The sequence below is a fragment of the Sphaeramia orbicularis genome, chromosome 20 (assembly GCF_902148855.1).
Source record: "Sphaeramia orbicularis chromosome 20, fSphaOr1.1, whole genome shotgun sequence".
Lineage (NCBI taxonomy): Eukaryota > Metazoa > Chordata > Actinopteri > Kurtiformes > Apogonidae > Sphaeramia > Sphaeramia orbicularis.
In genome coordinates, this window is record NC_043976.1 from 7,069,403 (window position 1) to 7,088,810 (window position 19,408).

The 19,408-nt window shown below is 39.1% G+C and overlaps 1 protein-coding gene across 2 annotated transcripts in view; it reads right to left on the bottom strand.

Moving 5' to 3' along the window:
- Positions 1-19,408, bottom strand: part of pard3aa (par-3 family cell polarity regulator alpha, a) — a 426,578-nt gene that overhangs the window by 13,445 nt on the left and 393,725 nt on the right. For both annotated transcript variants that reach the window (XM_030123467.1, XM_030123466.1), the window contains exon 22: positions 12,165-12,285. In XM_030123467.1, coding sequence (XP_029979327.1) covers positions 12,165-12,285 — 121 coding nt within the window. The remainder of the gene's footprint in view (positions 1-12,164; positions 12,286-19,408) is intronic.

A 19,408-nucleotide genomic window follows, 5' to 3' on the forward strand; every position in this document is an offset into this window, starting at 1 on the left:
GATCGGGCCTGTGAAGGCTGAGGAAAAACCCGTACAAATGCCCTCCTGTGCTGCAACATCGATTGGACACCGGACACAGAATGTGCATTATATAGTAGGATATAGTATCTACTCCTATTTCTTGTTAAGTAGTATATAGTAAGAGTTTTTTATTTAGAATTGTATTTCTCCTCTAATTAATACATTTTGTTTCATAAGATTTGTTGACAGAATACTACATTCTAAATACAGAGAAAAAATATTAAAATATGAGTACCATTTATTTGTTGAGTAGGTAAAGCAAACTATGCACTCCATTCACAAAATGAGGCTGTTTCAAGATGCACAATCAGAGCAAGGCTCCACAAATCTGCTTTTGTAAATTTCAGTTCTATTATCATGCAAATTTTGTAAAAGCTTTGTTGAAATAATTCCAAACAGTCATTTTCACCCTTCTGTCACATCTTCAGCTATTCATTTTGTGTAAACATTCAGGTTTCATATGAAACTACCTTTTTATTAAAATCAAATAAAAGGTAGACCAGTGGGACATGACTAATGAAGAGCAATAAAGCCAAGATATTAATAAAATTGTCTTTTAAAAATGCCCCTATTGCAACTTTTCAAACACAATTAAACAGACACACATTTTTATACTTTTACTGCCACATATTTTCCATCATCAATAAATATATAATAAAAAGAGTTGTCCTTACTTGTTTTTATATGTGGTCAGTTTATGTGCTTAGCTAAGGTTGGTGTTAGTGTCTGTTAGTGCATGTCTAAACTAACAGTATGTTTGTTGTAAACTGCTGCAGTAGTAGAGGAGCAGAAAAAAAGCAGTTACTGTCATGGAACTTAGGGTGTTTTCACACACGAATTTTGTTCCGTTTCAGGGAGTAATGTATTACAATGTGTTACAGTGTTGCGCATCACCTTGTTTCGGTTTGTGTTCACACTGCTCCATGGCCCTTCATGCGCTCACTGAAAATCTTGAACACTTCAGAGTTTTTGTGCATTTTATCAAGTATTTCCAATATATGCTCATCTTCCCAAATGCCAATGAGGCATTGTATCTCTATCTCCGTTCAGACTGACTTGACTCATTGTCTCCTTTTGCTTGCAGCTGACGAAAGATATGAAACTCATAAACCCATTAGCCTACTATCTGTTTACATCTGGCAGCGGCATTTTTTCGACAGAGCTGCTCTGTTTTATGGTAATGTTTGCGACATCGCAGCGTATCATACCCAGAGTGGTAGAGAAAACTGTAGTTATCTATTTCTATCACTGCGGTCATGTTCACACTGTAAACGAACCACTCTGCGGAGTGATTTCAATCGAGCTTAGACCTCCTCTTCCAAGTGGTCTCAGCTCGATTGTTACCTCCGCCAAGGAGGTTATGTTTTTGCCAGGGTTTGTTTGTCTGTTTGTTTGTCTGTCCGTTAGTGTGCAACATAACTCAAAAAGTTATGGACAGATTTTGATGAAATTTTCAGGGTTTGTTGGAAATGGGATAAGGAAGAAATGATTAACTTTTGGGGGTGATCCGGAAGAAATCCTGGATTCTGGATCACTTTGAAATTTTCGTTAACATTGTTGTAAATGGGGCCAAAATTTTCGTTTCCCAATATCTCGCTTAATTATTGACCAAAACTCATGAAATTTAACTCAGGAATTGACAATGGGGTCCTCTATCACATTTCAAAGGCTGATCCGGATCTGATCCAGAAGGCAGATTTTATTTTAAAAAATAAATGTAGGATTTGTATCACCGATTATGTGGGGAATTTTTGCGCTTGGCGGAGGTCTGCGCTCTCCGAGTGCTATTAAAGTTTTGTTCTGAAATGGAGTGCGATTACTGCTTTCACATATGCCTAATTGAACCGAGCCAAAGACTTGTTTTGGAACAACAGCTCCAATCGATCCAGATGGGAAAATACCTTTAGAAATCAGCATTATCATGTAGTCAACAAAGTATGTAAACAAATGAGCCCCAGTACAAAACAGACTCAAACATAAACTTCACAGAACATGAAAGTGCATATCAGTAATTTTTGTATTTCTTTGATTGTCCATGTAATTAGCTGTTTAACATAAAGTGATCATTACAAAATAAACCCCTTATATGTACTGATATCTGCATATGAAATGACCTACAGTGTATCAGAATGCACCTCACAGCCTTGTATGATTGTACAACAGGTTATGACTTTAAGGACTGAAGATGACCTCTTAATGCATCATAGAGGAGGACTCTAAAATGTGTTCTGTGCAAGTAAGTGTTTTGTATGCTATGTTTTTTTAGCACATGATAAAACAGAGTGACAAGGTAAAGGTTTGTTGTTGGATGGAAAGGCCGTCAGCAAAAACGTCAGCTTGGAAACATTCTGTCTTGTTGAAATGGCTGCTTTCCTCCTCACTTGGACAGCTGCAATAACAGCGCAATTACATTTCACTCAGCGTCAATAGCAAGTCCTTTCTCAAGCTATCCAAGTCTTAAAAACATAATGGTGTTCCACGTGGGTGAAGTGAATTGGACTCATATGTTTCAGGTTTCCCTGCAACAACAGATTCCCTCGGTTCAGAAAGTATGGCAGCATATAAACGAGTATCCGATGAACTGTTAGAGAGAAGGATAAATTATTTTTACTGATGCCAAATGTGCTGGTGAGAAAATAATTAGTCACGCACACTGAAGGATTTTAATGTGAGTTGAATAGGAAGTGGCGGGGAATTCGGAGGTGATCCACGCTCCAGTTTAAACCTGAACGACTGCGGTGGGTGACGCCACGCCAAGAGAAATGCATGAGAAATAGCCAGGAGAGAAAATCAGTCAGTGTAATGGTATTATCCAAGGAAGGAGAATCAGATTATTCCATGTTAAGCCTGGAATACAATGCCACATAAAACATGACATTTGTTGAAATCAAATCAAAGAGACGTCCGTGTTCGTTTTTATCCAGTAATGTGAAAAATGATGTCAATACTGCACGCTTTTATCTCTCCCTTGTTTCACTGGTACCATCACAAAAGAAACAGGGAAAAGAAGGAATTCACCACCTGTTAAAACACAAGAGTGTTCACAGACGGTGAGCTGGGGGGAGGGGGGGGTCGTAATTATGAAAATTATTTGCAGTTATCAAAAATCCAGGACCAGTAAAGCAGCTGGGAGGAAGTCCAAAACATAAGTGACACATCTCAGGTGTATTATTTCTTGGTTCAGGGGTTCAGTGTGGACCTTTCACATATGAAAGCAGGTTGCTGTGGTGGGTCAGCTCTAACATGTGGCCCTACCGCCCACACTCCATCGATGCTGTGTTTATAGCAACCACATCGAGAACAGTTTTAAGGAAGCAGTACACAAAACAGACATATGGAAAACATTAGACTTTGTATAGGGTGGACAGAAGGAGAAGAAAGTGAAAGAATAGTAGTGAAACACCACATCCTGACAAAAGCCCTGTTGGGTAACAATTCTCGACCCAATTCCGCCAATTTATTAAAAGCAAGCCCGGTCCATTTGCGGTCGCCGGGTGTATAGCTCCAGGCCGAGTATTCATCTGAGAGCAAGGAGTGTGGTCTAACATTTCCCGGTCTCTGGCCCAGGAAACCATGGTAAATAGGAGCTTTGGCTATCTCCATATCACTTAAGGACTCCACAAAAAATGTTAGGAGTTTTATTTTTTTTTACTAGTAGGAACATCCATGTGGGGTAATAGTGCTCTATTATCATTATAATGAGAAGCAACCAACTCCATTTTAAATGTTCTCTATATAAAATTAGCATGTGCTTACTTCAGGTTTATGTTAGAGTCTGTGTTAGTGCATGTCTAAGATAACAGTATGTTTTTTGTGTAAACTGCTGCAGTTGTAGACGAGCAGAAGAGAGGCAATTAAGATCATGGAAATTTGGCAAAAGTACTATCATGTAGGCAACAAAGATTGTCAACAAATAATCAGCACCAGCACAAAACAGACTCCAACATAAACATCATAGAACATGAGAGGGCATAAAGCTATAGTGCAAATCAATAGTTTTTGTCCTTTGATTGTCCATGAAATTAGCTGTTTAATATATAGTGGTTATTACCCCCTATGTCGGTGGTTCCCAACTTTGTTTGGCTCGTGATTCCATTTTAATATCACAAATGTCTGGCGACCCCAGACATTCAAAATGGAGTCTTTTTCTTTTTTTTGCTTAAATTAATTTGTTTTTGGTCATGTAATAATTTGCTATACTATGTTGCAAATAAACGTTAACTTTAGACGGCATTTAGGCTACATAATTTATACTATTATGGATAAAGGCAGAAAAGCCAGGTTGAGATTACTGCACAAAGTGAGAATTTTATTTTCCTTGGTCAGGATATGTACAGTCAGTCCAGCTTGGATTTTCAAGGCTGCAAATTAATACTGAAAAACAATAACTCAAACTATGTATTATGAAAGAGCTGCAGCATCTTAAACCGACCACAATAAACATTTGAAGATTAAACAGTACCACAGTGCTGCAGTTTAAGCCTCAGAGTTTGTCATGTCTTTTATGAATTATGATTGTCTCTCTCAACTTACCATATATTTTTTAGTAGTACATTCTTTTTTTTTTCTTTTATCAATTACTAGAAATTTCAGGGAACCCCATTGGAATTCCAGACGACCCCAAGGCTGAAAAACACTGCCCTATATGTATTGTTATCCGCGTATGTATGGTGGTGAAACATCCTGACAAAAGCCCTGTTGGGTAACAATTCTTGACCCAATTCTGCCAATTTATTAAAAGCAAGCCCAGTCCATTTACGATTCCTGGGTGTGGAGCTCCAATATCCTTGCTCCAGAGTATCCGTTGGAGAGCAAGGAGTGTGGTCTAACATTTCCCGGTCTCTGGCCCAGGAAACCATGGTAAATAGGAGCTTTGGTTATCGCCATATCACTTAAGGACTGCACAAAAAATGTTAGGAGTCCCATTTTTTATGGTAAGGACATCCGTGTGGGGTAATAATGCTGAAAATATTATTATGCCTCTGTTAGAGACATGCAATCGCTTTGTTCTCCTCTCCTCCCTCTATTTTCTATCTTATCTGTGAACAGCCACAGTTTGGTATCTATATGAAAAGTGTGATGTAGATCTGAGCACATACATACTTGCGAGTGTAGATGTTTTATCTGTAATTCGGTAGCAGGTATTTGTTCGGAAAAAGGTGTTCCACTTTCATAACTGAGCTAAAAGGACTTTATAGCTGTTTTGTCTTTGAGGGGTTTTCATCCAAACATGTGTCACTTTCTTATGATTATGGGACTTATAATGATGAGATCGATAAACCACACTGTGCATTTGTACAAGACTGAACAGCACAGATGAACACTTGAGCTGGTGTTACCATAGTCGAGTGAAGTGAGAAAAAATCAATTCCAATGATCGGAATTGATGATAGAGAAGTAAAAATATAACAGATTCAGAGAGCAGTTGTGAATAACACCCATGCATCAGATGCATTTGAGATATAACCATGCATGGACAAAGGATTTTCTAGGTGCTTTCTACTGCACAAGACATGGACTGTCCTCTGCTAGGACACACGTAAGACTGAACTGGAAAGAACCTCTTAAAGTCACCTGGTTCACATTCAACCAGTTTTTTGCTAAACACGTTTTCTGTGGTACATTTGTGAGAATGTGTGAATATTGTTTATGTGCATTAGTGGCTATTTTTACATTCCGACTAATATTCCGCTGTTTTCACAGCTGCCTTGTAATGTAACGTGATTATTATAATCATTTTTACTTAATGCTACAAAGACACAGAAATCAAAGTGAACATTTATAAGTGTTTTTTATGCACCACTGGAATCTTAAAAGGGACATGCAAACAAATCAGTATATGCATATGTATGTATGTATATATGTTATTTGTCACTCTGTATGTATACATGTGTGCATGCAGATCATTAGCCTCAAAGCATAATTGCCTAAGTCATATTTTTGGCCAAATTGCGATATCTGCGTAACTTCACTCTCCTAATATTGCTGCTTCATTTTGCATCTTGGCAGTGTCCTGAAAAAAAAAAAAAAAAAAAAAAAAAAGGACTCAGGCAATTATGCTATAAGGCTAACGACATCTATGTGAGTATGGGGTTCACAGAGATATCACAACTATTATTTTACCTTTAGTAAAGCTTAAACTGCATTTTGATTTTTTCCTTTTATTAAAAAATGTTTTCTGTCTCCTGTTCCCTCTTTTTGTTCTCTGTTCTATATTATTCCATATTTCAATGGGGTCGTGTACACATGATATTCTGTTTCTTATTTCAAATTTAGCATTTTCCCATTAGTATTATTTGTGTTTTAGTAGCGCTCTTTAGACATTTATCGACCACATGTGGGTTTTAACAGGAGTTTTTGCAACACACACCTATTTGTTTATGGCTCACTCTCTGATATGCACATAAACTAACAACAGTTAGCAAGACTGAGGTCTGAGATGTATACCCCGAAGAAGACCCCACTTTTCTAATTTGTAAAGCATTCATGAACCACGCATTTCAGTCGATTTTTATGTGTAAATATCACAATGCTGACCTTTTCAACAAGGGCACTGAAAAAATGACAAAGGGTGCATTTCCTCTGTCATTCCTCTGTAGGTCAGTTAAGTTATTCAACGAGTGTAGATGTAGGATGTACATCACACAGGCGTGTATGTACAGCTGCCAATGGGAATATTACTGCCATATTAATTTTCATGATAAATGTAAATAACTTATAACTCCTGAGACCCAGTAATAATAATGGATTAGATTTCTATAGCCCTTTTCAGGGCACCCAAAGCGCTTTACATTATTGACTTGCTCTCATACTCTGGTGGTGGTAAACTACGTTTGTAGCCACCACATTTGAAGTGTAGATGCCAATTCGTGCCAAACGGCCCCTCCGACCACCTGCAAACATTCATACACCAGTGTGAGTAACACTGGAGGCAAGGTGGGTGAGGTGTCTTGCCCACGGACACAACGGCACATGACTAGGACAAAGCGGGATTCGAATCGCCAACCCTTCAGTTGTTGGACGACCTGCTCTTCTTCCTGAGCCACGGCCGCCCCAGTAAGCAAAAGTTTTGGCTTTTATACATAAAAATAATTGCCATTATTGAACATAGCACAATGCAAAAGCTTTTTCAGATACATTTTTTGCTTTTTATAATTATTGTATTATAATTTTTTTAAGGAATGTGCTTTGCAATGGACAGCATTTTTATTTATTTATTTGTTTTGTTTTTTAAGTAAAGCTGTTAAACTCTTGTCTACAGATGACATTGCAAAATGCATTGCTGGGTCTCAGGAAGATATGAAAAATAAAACTGAATATTTTGTGCATATAAACACAGCCACTGATGTACCACTTAGTTTACAATTCTTTCAATACCACTTGTATTGGAAAAATGATATATTTTTCCACATTTTTCCATCGTTTATTTTCATTTTCCCAGAGCTACAGTATATTGCTCACCTCTGACTCTTACCCTCTAGGAAGTCAAGCGTCTGAGGCCAGAAGTGTTTATTTTCTAGATGATCACATAGGAAAAGGTTAACTGAGTGCAATCAAACCTCCCATAACACACATGCAGCACAAATACACCGATAGTTACACAAGTTTCTGGAGGCACATGTTGTGTGTAGTTCTGTTCATGCCAAATAGCTCAAAAATAAAATCCAAAGAATTCACATAAATAAAGGTTTTACAAGCTGCCGTTGGTGTGTACGGTCCAAAGTACCAGCATGGCACTCACACTCCTCTGTGTGGTCATGGTCCGACCCAACAGCACAAATTGATTTTATTACCGCAGACAGAGACCGAGAGAGAAAAAGGCAACTCTTTGGAAAATACATAGACTTTATGGTGAACATCTGGAAATCCCCTTTCACAGAGCAGTGGGGAGGGACGCAGAGAAAACATGCCAGCTCTAATTGTGTGCACTGGTTTGGGGGGGGGCGACATGACAGACAGGACTTCTCGTGTCCTGGTCATTATTCCATTAGGGGGGAGCTGGGGTTCGAGGACTGACCTCAGTGCTGTCATTACCGCCGTTCACAGCAGACATACCTGAGCCCGGACCCCGACACCCTAGAGACGGTCTGGGGTTAGACCCACAGGGACGGAGCCTCACACTTCAGGCTGATCCATGTGCTCTGTCTGTACCTGGACCTTGGTATGATGGACGTTTAATGTTACACACCCAAAACTATTTCTACAGCTAATACAGATATACTGTTGGACTGTTTCAGTGACCTACTACATGACCCATGGTCTGGAGGATGTGACTGACAAAATTATGAATATATCTAGATATGATATTTAATAAATAGATAGTAGTTTGGAATATAAAGTTTGTTTTTCTTCTTACCTTAAAACCAACAGTCTTACATTGTTTTGTTTTGCAGCATGCAGTTGTATTTCAGATGCAACATTTCAAAAAAGTAATTTTCACATTTTTATACAGTTCAGGTTAATGGGGGAAAAAAGGTAAATGTCAAATATCAATAATAAAATAGATTAGAATAGAAATACTAAATATACTTTTTTCTCAAAATCTTTACTAGAGACTATTTTCAACTATGTACTATAAAATAAGGACTGGCAAGATTACCAGTCACCATTTTTGCTGTCCGTCCACCCATGTTGAATATAATTTTAGTAGAAGTCAATGCAGTGATTCTGTAATGTCCACTCCAGTGGTTGATATGCAGTCACATGTCTTAAACCACTAAACGGCTCCTCAACAACTGTCCACAGCAGTAATGATATGAGTGAAAGGGTAAAACTAATTTGTAATCTCCAGATATATATTGGAGCAACTCTCTGCCATTGCTGTTTGTTTTATCATGCATTATAAATGTGAAAAGCCATGTCATGCACACAGAAGTTCCTGGCTTGTAAATCTGTGTGGAAGCCATTACGATGTAACCTTGGGTACTCAGGGACAGGGTGCATCAAAGTGCAACCCAGTAGACTTTGATGTGGTCGCCATTTAACTGCCTTTTTTGAGCATTTTAGCGTTTTTTTTTTCTGGATGGTTTGATTTACAAAGAAAGTATGGGTCATGGAGGCTTTTCTTTTATTCACTGTGGATGGCATCCAGCAATGGCACGCAGTGAAAAGAAAAAAAGATATTAACTCCAGCACATAAACTGGAATGCAATGTAGCCAAAAGGTTGTGTTTTTCAGCCTACTGCAGGGTCAAAACATTTTCTAAAAATGCATCTGTCGTCACTCGTGCCTCCACCTACACTGATGATTCTCACAGCTAAAGTTCAACCTGAACTTTGTGAGAATTATAATGAGTTTCCACTTCGTAATTAGTTTAAAAATATACAGTGAAGGCTTGGTAAAGAAAGTAAAGAAAAACTCATTATTAATGTTTAGCTCATGTAACCTATAGGGGCAGTATTGTGTGTGCATGTGTTGTGTGCTAGAACATAATTCACTCTCCAACACTTTTCAACCCCACTTTCTTCTTTATTCCAACAACCAAATGCGTCATCTGGTGTTTTTGCAACCTCACTTCTTCCCACATTTTCCTCTGGTTTTCATATCAAAATGCTTGGCCTGTCTGACTTAAATAGAGCCATATCCATTTTGCTTTTGCATGACACTAAGACAGGATTTCCCTCGAGTTCCTCTAATCAGTGTCAACGGAAAGCATGGGTACGCGCCTGTATCTTTCCTAACAAGCTCTGCCATTGTGAATCCTTGTTCAGACGACTAAAAAAACATGAAAGAGGACTAATAAAATAGACTTCAATACTCCAGGGCCGAGCCTATATCTTATTACCAGTGGAACAGTGGGGGTATGCTCAACAATGTCAACAATCAAAGGCAATTAGGAGCTCGGAGGCTCCAAGAGAAGGACTGAGTCTGCTTAGTGCTGAACAAACAGTTAACATCTCCTTTTGACAGTGAGAATGGAATGAAAGCGATTAAGAAAATAGAGGGAAAAGATGTCTGCTTTCAGTGATTCTCAGTAAGACAAATCCAGAGCAAATAACATCTGCCTTCCTCTGTAGAACAACACTATGTGAAGTGTGCTGTTACGACTACCCCGAACTCATTTAGACAGTAGGAATAACAACAGATCACACCTCCTCTCTAAAACAATTAAACAGACAAACTGACACTGATAATTATCCAGAGAACTGGACGCCAAGCACTTAAACTCTTCAGGACTGACACCCTGACCTGTAATTTAGAAAATAGCTCCTCTTTGTGAAAAAAAAAAGCTGTTTTTCCTTGACATGCAGGTCAGGAAAGTCACAGAACAAAAAAGCCCCGTCTGTCTGAGGTCATTACACCAACAAATATACAAATATTTGACCTCTGACATGCTTGGCTTGCCTCAGTTGTAAAAGTGCGGCTTTCTTGGCTAAAATTAAATGATGGGTGATGACCATTTACCAATAGTTATATCAGACCAAACAAACCAGAAGAGGTAATTAGTATGAGTTATGTTATGAGTACTAATGATGGAAACATTCCTCTTGAAGGCACAACGCAAGGTTCGTTACTCAAACTCCAGGCACAGTTAAACTTTTCATGCACAGCAGAGAAGGATATGAGATCAATCAAGTCTATGCGAATTAACAAAGGGATTAACTTGATTACATTTTTCCAATTATAAGAAGGAAATCCCATTGTTGTTATAGATCAATCAAGAAAGAGAAGACTGACTAAAAAAAAAAAAAACCTGTTCTCAAATTTTAATTTAAATTTTTAATTTGAAAATCCCTTTAATCAAGTCTAATGAAAATTAAAATGAACTGTGTGGCTCAGCCCCCCCCCCAAATACTTTTTCATTATATGTACCCACTCTAAAGTATGCATAGGAGTTTTCAGGACACGAGCAACATAAAAAAAGGATAATTAGTGTTAGTTCCAGGTAAAAGGGTGAATGAACCCAAAAATTAGTCAAATCATTGCGGCAGATGTTGAGATGAAACATATGCAAAATTTAAGGACATGAGTCAGATGTGTAGAAATAGACTATCTACATTATTTTATTTAAATAAAGTTATACAAAAACTGTAGTAAAACTGTAAAATTGTACACATGTAAAAGTAAATTACCTCTCTAAAATCTACACAAAAGAAGCTAAAACTTTCTTTTCCTCAATTTTTTGATTGTTTAGACCTACAGACCCCAGCCTCTATTAGGTTTGAGATCAAATCTCTATTGGTCAGTCCAGAATAATTATGTCACTTGGGTACATGTGGATTATGTTAAAGTAAAAGAGGAACATAGAGAACTAATATTTATGCTCTATGAAAACACAATTTGAGGTTTTCTCTGCATTTTTGTGAAGAAAGTTTGCTGCATAATGAAGCTATTAGTTTTCTGGGACTTTAGTTGAATTATACATGATGTTTGTGTTGGGATTCTCTTCTGTGGTGTGAGTATGTTTGTTGAAGTTAGCTAATTCTTTTTCAGAGCTAATGACTGAATGAAGACTAATTAGCTGATTTGTAAAATTACAGTAAAAAAAACACAAATACTTCATTACACCATCTCTGATTAGAAATCAGAGGCACTACACTGAGCTAAAGAAAAGAGCTGAAATTCATACTATCACAGAAGACATTCATATTTACAGGTTCTGTGCACAGTATGTTTAAGCATCTTTGGAGAAAAAATATTACAATTCAGATAAAAAGAAAAAAAAAACAAAACAAAAAACAGATTTTGTTTTTTATTCTGCCAGAGATTTAGGAGGGTAAAATATGTGATTGATAACATAATGTCAAACTCCCATAACAGTGATATATATTTTCACTTTTTACAGCGGTATGAAACAGTGTCAGGTCATCTAGTTTCAAACTAGTCTTCAGATTTGGACAGAGAAGAAAGAGGTGTAGAAGCTTGCTCTCCTCTGCATTTTAAAATAATACCTTTTTTATCCTGATTTCTGCCTCATGCAGCTTCATGCCTGACACATCACACAAGCAGACAGGCAGAAAAACAGACTGAGATTGAATTCTACATCTATAAGAATGGAGTTATTTGAGTTGAAGGAATCCACAAAGCACTTGGAAGCCTTGGAGATAGTTTCAGAACATGTAGGATATTCAGGACTATGTGTTACTGGGCCTGTGCAGCTCAGTGTCGCTCTGATGGAGCGTGGCTTGTATCATCCCACTTACCCAGGTCTGGTCAAAGCTGTAGGTGTGTCGATGATCCTCGAGGTCCTCCTCTTGCTTGGCTTGCTGGAACTCATGTCTCAGCCTCTGTATCCGGTCATGGTTGCTGGGAGTCATTTGACTGCTGTGAGAGAAAAAACACAGATGAGTCTTAAGGATCACTGTTTTGTAGGTTGGGGTTTACTTGGAGGTCATTCTTCCTACACTCAGAAATAAGTCCATGTGGGTAACTCCTGCTAACATGTTGTTACAGATGTTTTCTCATATTTAAATGATTCACTTGACCAACTTCACACCCCTCTAAATTGTACTGGGGCTCCCTTCTTCTGACAGCCATGATTCCCTGTTGCATACCTAACTGACATCACAACATGTTTTGTCTTCCCATCCTCCCTTCCTAGCCATTGCTGCTGCACATCCCTATAACTGAAAGTGTCCCTTGTGCGCCATTGTGAGTGATGCATGTTCCTTTTAGACTGTAGGAGACCATTGGCCTTTTATGGTACGCAGTCATTAAACACTGTTGAAAACCCTCATTTACATCCCCTTCATTAAAGGGCTTTGAGGGGCCTGTCAATAGGAATCAATAGCCTTCCCTCAGCTTAATCAGGCTCTCCTTTTATCACCAGCTACAGAGGCAGCACATGACAAAACGCATAATTATGATGAGACAACTGGCTTGATAATAGGCCTGCATTTATGCATACCACAGGGATAAAAGTGACCAAAGGTTAGGAATTTGTGCTGGGAGTGGAGCAGAGCTCGGGGATATAGGGAGTGGGATAGATAGGGTGAAGGAAGGAATGGGAGATAAAGGCAAGAGGGCTGTTCTCGGGGATCACACTGAGTAGAGAAAAGGGAAAGGTTAATCAAGAGCATGTGAGAGAAGAGACGGAAACAAAGTCAGCCAGGACAAAGAAACCCTAAACTCCAGAGAGACACGGAGCAGTGAGGAGGAGGCGGATGAAACAAGCACCAAAGAAAAGACAAAGCCAAAAACATTTTTCAGAATGGACACTTGACACAAGGACCTGTCACTGTGTGTGTCCTCCAAAGTAGCACTTGCAGGTGCCAGCAGGTCAGTGGTGGAAGTGATTGCTTATTTGGGCCCAGAGGATTCTGGGTGCAATTAAGGTGATAATTGCAGATTAGAATGAGTACATCCTTCTGATGATAATGGCTACTAGGACATCCTGCCAATCAAGCTTCATTAAAAGCACAATAAATAGCAGCTCATAAAGGATGCAGGGATCTCTGTGCCGTGGCCCTGGGTAGCACTTGGCGAGACATGGTTATCATGTTATTCATAGTGTCTGATCAAAATCAATTGTATTAGTTATACTCCATTTGATTCCTATAGCTTTATGTGTATGAGAGCACAGGGAGCTTACATTAGAGCCTTTTATCTGGATGCAGGCAATTAAGTGGCTCATTGGCGTGTGAGGTGGCTTACGCTTTTAGGTTATGGGGTGATTGTGAAGTCCCTCTATTACTGTTCATTATAAAATCAATGTTCCCTCTGTATTAACACTTAAATAGCATATGCAATAAATAAAGAAATTAAATTAATCCAGTATGGTCTTTATATCACAGGGAAGAAAATAAATGGACAACACTTACAGTCCAAGCTCAAGTGCCAGGTTATGACATGGTTTGTGTAGTATTCTTTTGTGTGTCGAAACATCATATCCCAATTTAAGAAACCTTTAGCGCTTATTTTGGTTTTGAAAAATCCAGATTATGCTAGCTGGAATGTTCCTTCTCAGTTTCAGGTTTAGCTTTGGCCAAGTGATGTAACAGAAACACAAACAATGGTGGTAGTGACTTACTTCTGAGTTTTGTTTTTCAGTAATTCATTCATCTGTTCATTTTCTGAACTGCTTAGTGTTGGAGAGGGTCATGGGGGTGCTGTTGCCTATAATAGCCACAAATGGGCAAAGATGTGGATTTTAGTAATGACAGAATGAAAAAATAATTGGAGGTTTGGACATGGCAAAGCATCAAAATATGGACCTATTAATTAAAGTCTGTAATGAAAAATCTACAGGACGCTGGTTTCTCAACAAATACTTTGGAACCATTTTAATATTTCCCTTTTCTCTCACCTACCATTGATGAGCATAAGGACGATAAGCCAAATCTGCAACATGGTGTTACCACTTAACAGTGCTAAACCCCCTCAAACCCAAAGTGAGCTAATTTTCAGTAGCCACATGCAAATGAATCAATTAAAGGTTACAGGAAAATTTGATAAATATGTTGTTTTCTGGGTCAAACATCACAGACACCTGCACAAAAAAATAGATTTATGTTCAAGAATAGGACTAAAACCAGGATAAGCCTCTTAAACAAGAGAATGAAGCACAGGACACTACAATCTTTACCAAACAAAACCTAAATGCAGCAAATAGGATATTAAAAAAAAGGTGCAAGTGAGTTTGAGTGACTACCAGTGCATGTTCCATATAAACACAGTGCATCTGTTGAATTTCATCAGTTTGTTGATGCCAAAAAAACACACCACTAGTTTCCAGGTATCCCAAAAATATTTCACAATTGAAGTGTCTGGCCTCAGCTGCAGACAAACAGCAAGCACAAGAGAAGAAAAAATAGGGATACATCTGCAATTCTGAATGAATTTCCTTCACGTTTTCTGTCTCCTGCTAAAACATGCAGTGATGTGCAGTACATACCATCATCTCAGCTTGTAGGTTTGATAAGGCAGTAGGAAATGACCACAGACATATCTGACAAGTCCAATGCACGCAATTAGCTTAATCCCTTAGGCTGGTCAAAGAGAAGAAGACTGGTCTGACTCCAAACAAACAGCCTCGTAAATTTTTCTCTTTAACCCTCCAGGGAGGGTCACTGCTAGCATCAGCATCTCAAACATGCACCATTTGGCTCCAAGAACCAGTGGGGGCAGCGGTAACCAGCTGGCGGCTTAGAAAAAGGGCCACAACCCTGGCTATAAACAAGACTACTTGAGTCCATATACACAATACGACCCACTGCCCTTTTCTCACCATCTGAAGCATTAATTTAAATGAGACATGGCCTGAGATCTGCTTCGATGTGGTGGATGAAGCGGTGGAGAGTGGAATGGAAAAAGATCAGAGAAGACAAGATTTCCAGCAAATTGGAGAAGTAGCAGCACGGCACTTTAATATATTTTTCAAAGTGCTACAAATGGAAATTGCATTGAGTAGGGGCTGTGAGTGGGGGTTGAATTTGTCATGGCAGTTCAAAGGATGCCTGTGCAATATCTAGATTATCTGCAGGGTCTCCTCCTCTCAATTCTCCACCCACCGTGGGGGTACTCAGTGGATGGGATTCTTGGAAAGTGTATATGGAATTCCCCAGTGTAAATATACTCATATGTACAGAAAAAAAAAAGAGCTGGAAAACTAAATATTAGGAGAGAGTGTGAACGAGGGCCGCAGAGTATTACTGACACCACTGTAACAGCTGGGAGCCCACCTCTTTTCATGTATAAAGAAGATGGATGTGCCCGCTTTCTCTAACATCCCCCCAAAGCCTCAATGCATAATTAGTACCTGGATCGTTGTCGATGCATCAGGTGTCACTGCTTATAAATTCCCCACTGAATACATCGACGTCTGTAATAGACCTGAAGAACATGAGCTAAAAGAAAAGGATGAGGGGAAAACTGATAGCAACTTACGTCGGCAGACCATTTCAGTAATTAGGGTGAATGTGTCACCCCAGCCAGCGTTGGAAGGATATGAAGGAATATGAATGAGTACTTGTGTGTTTGTGCACGAAAACAGGTCATGGGTCTCATCACAATCATATTCATGATCATGTGAACTTACAGGGCTGTGTTTTAGTCATCTTTTTAAAAGGTGAGTCAATGGAAAATAGGTTCATGTCAGCAAAATAATTAAAAAGAAACAGAGGAAGATAAAGTATCCATATGCTGCAGCATTTTCACAGCTAGCATCTTCATTCAGTGCTGTATAATGAGATTTGCTCAAAATTCATCTGTGTGTTCACAGGCTGAAATGTCAGCATTTGGCCTCTCAGGTTGGCTCTGTCTCTTCCAAATGCATGCAAACACACATACACAAAATAGAAATGAGTACACAGACACCAACACACGCACTCTCACACTCACCCTGCCTCTTCTCCTCACTTTACAGACACTTCTATTCAGTAAAGTCACACCACTGCTGTATTTATAGCTTGGGTGAAAGCTTATTCTGAGGTCTTATTGGGAGAGGTCAATCTGTGAATTTGCAGACATGCAGAGTCACGTCCGACAACAAGGATTCAGACCCATGTGAACAATAGAACCTCTGATGCTCTACTTCTGCCTCTGCTGCCTTAGACTCCAACCTAACCGACCAAACCTACCAACTGAACCAACCAAAAACTGTCAAGTGAGTAGGAAACTATCACACTTTCACTGTGATATGTCACTATTACATTGTGTTGTACAAATACAGTATCTACTCAAGGTAACATGACCGTCCATTCTGCCACTTTGTACCTCAGTACACAGAGAGACACTGTTGTGGCCACTGTTTCCTCAGTCCAACATGAAAAGAAATACCATGGTTGTTACTATTGGAATATTCTACAAGGAAAAACAAGTGTTGCAATTCCATTCCACTACTGAAAAAAAACTCTTGGTAGGTAAAAGAATCCAGTTTGATGCCGATCTCTTTCTTATAGATTAAAGCCATGTCCACATGAAACCACATCTTTTCCTATCCGATCTTTTTCTTCAAAAAAGTGCTCCGTAAACACAGTCGTTTCAGGAAATATCTGCATCCACATGAAACCACTGAAAATGACTAAAAACAATGTAGTACAAATGCCAGGCCTGTATATGGCATTGTAATGCTCTCACAAAAAATGGAGAAGTGCATAAAGCTTGCTTGGTTCTACCGGGCCCAGTATTTCCTCCTGGTTGCCCCTTTGGCTGCCCCTCTCTGCAGTAAATCCAAGAGCAACTAGTAAATATTGTTAGCTATGGTTGTTTGTTGCTCATTGTAATGAAAGAGCAGCCGAAGATTTTGATTCAATATTTCCAATAAACTCAATAGCTGCTGTAGCACTAGCACTACTATGTAGTCCGCCATTGTTGTTATTGTGAAGTGGCGTTTTGCTTCTTGAGTGAAAGGTTAGAGGTGGGGCTATGACATCATCGTTTTAGAAAAGTTGCAGTTTGGTCTTACAGACGAAAACGAAATCGGCGTTTTCAAATTCATCCACTCTGGGACCCGGTTTAAATGACTGAAAACACTGGCTTCATGTATACGAAAGGCCTATCCGATACAAAACTTTTGCGGATACGACCAAAACTGTTTTCGTATGGACAGCGCCTAAGTTTGACATGTAGCCATAGAGCAGGTGTAGTGTATTTCCTCTTGGCATTTGCTCTCCTTGAATGTAAGCTGACAGTAGAAATTTGACATCAGATTTTTCCATCCTTTTACAACTGCACAGTTACGTCCTTTAAACCAGTGAGTGTTTGACTGTGCTGTTCTAAAAGGGTCTAGTTAAACCAAACTGTGGATCTTGTCCTAAACGTAGTCGACAAATTTTCTGTGCCTAAACCTGATCAAACCGCAGCTGAAAACTGAAAATATAATCAAAACATGTGCTGACAGCCTCAATATTACAGTTTGATTTGGGATGTAAACCTATGTTCCTACTGTATAGGCTGTCATGTGTGCAGTCTATTCATCCACAGTGATCTCTTGAACATGCAAACTTTTTCATTCTTTATACTACCCTACCTGATTTCACCCAGTACCCACTGCAGTCAACATGGTGTGAGGCAATAAAAGCAGGCTGTCCAGGTTCAGATGGCAGAGCTCGAATTTAAAATGTTAGAACTTTTATACGTATTGGCACAATTCATACCCGTCAGCTCCAGTAGCTTATAAAGGTAGGTGACTGCAAAACATTCCTAACCATGCTATAATGTTCACTGATATTTTCTGTAAAAGTACTTCACTTAGTTTGTGTTATTGTTTTTATTTTAATCATAGAGATTGTACCTTTAAAGTTTATTTACAAACTTTGATTTAAAAATAAAGTGTAGTGCATGTTTCCAAAGCAGCTTTGTCAGGTTGAACAACATACATATGATAAATGCACTGCTGTCAGTAGCGCATGTGTTTACACATGTGCGACACTGAATCCCACCTGTGGTTTTTTAACCGGACATGTTGACAGGGGTCATGAGCCCTCGAAAGCTGCAGTTTGGGGTATGTGGACAACTGTCTGTGTAATAGTCATCCTTTGATCCAGGAAGATTTGGCAGATGTCTAACAAACCACAAGGCTTAGGCCGAGGATGCGAGCTATGCCGCAGTCCTCTTATTTGCTGCCGTTGGTGGATCAAAGTCGTACTGCCCCATAAACACTGCCACTGGCCAATAAAGGAGTAATCCAATCACTGAGAGTGTAACAGGGGTCATATGGGCATGCATAAGGTCAGGGGGGCAGTCCTAACCAATCAGATCATGAGCTCAATGTTATAATCCTGAGGATAAAATTTCAAGTTTGACAGGAGTTCCGGGAGTTGCCACAGACTTGTTTCCAGCTAAAATGAAAAAGGCCAAATTGTTGGGGCTTCAGTGTGACTTAAAAATCAGACAGTCTGTTATTTCTTATCTGATCACTCTTGATTGAAATTCTATCAGATTATCTGGTTTCTTGCACTGGCCTCAGTATCTTCATGCAGCAGATGAGGGTGCAGCCTTCTTAAGTTGGGCCCTTTGGCAATCTTGCATCAAGTCAAAGGCTTAGCTCATCTTTATTCCATCACCCTGTGGACTTTCATTTATTTCAAAGACAGAAAGATGAGGCGTTTTTGGGGAGATGGACAGCCTTTGGGACCTACCGCGCAGATAGAAAAAGATTAGATCTGCATTACCGCTGGTCATTTTTGAAGGGGAGAGGGACAAAGATAAAACATTTTTTTAGAGTCTTCAGAGGAAATCAGCATATATCAACCCATCTGCCATGATTTTTTCAGCAATCATATGAAAGCATTTGAACATATAGCCCCATTCCTGCATTTCTTTCACTTTCTGCATTACTCTCCATTTTCTATCTTCATAAAAATTCCTTTCAGTTTTTTCTTCTGCTGCATCATATCATAGCTTCATTTCTTTCTTTTACTTCCCATGTGTTTTATCTCTGAATGCCTCAATCCTCTGTGGTTCTAGGGATAGGTCATGAATTCCCTTCTGTCCTCCTCATCCTCTC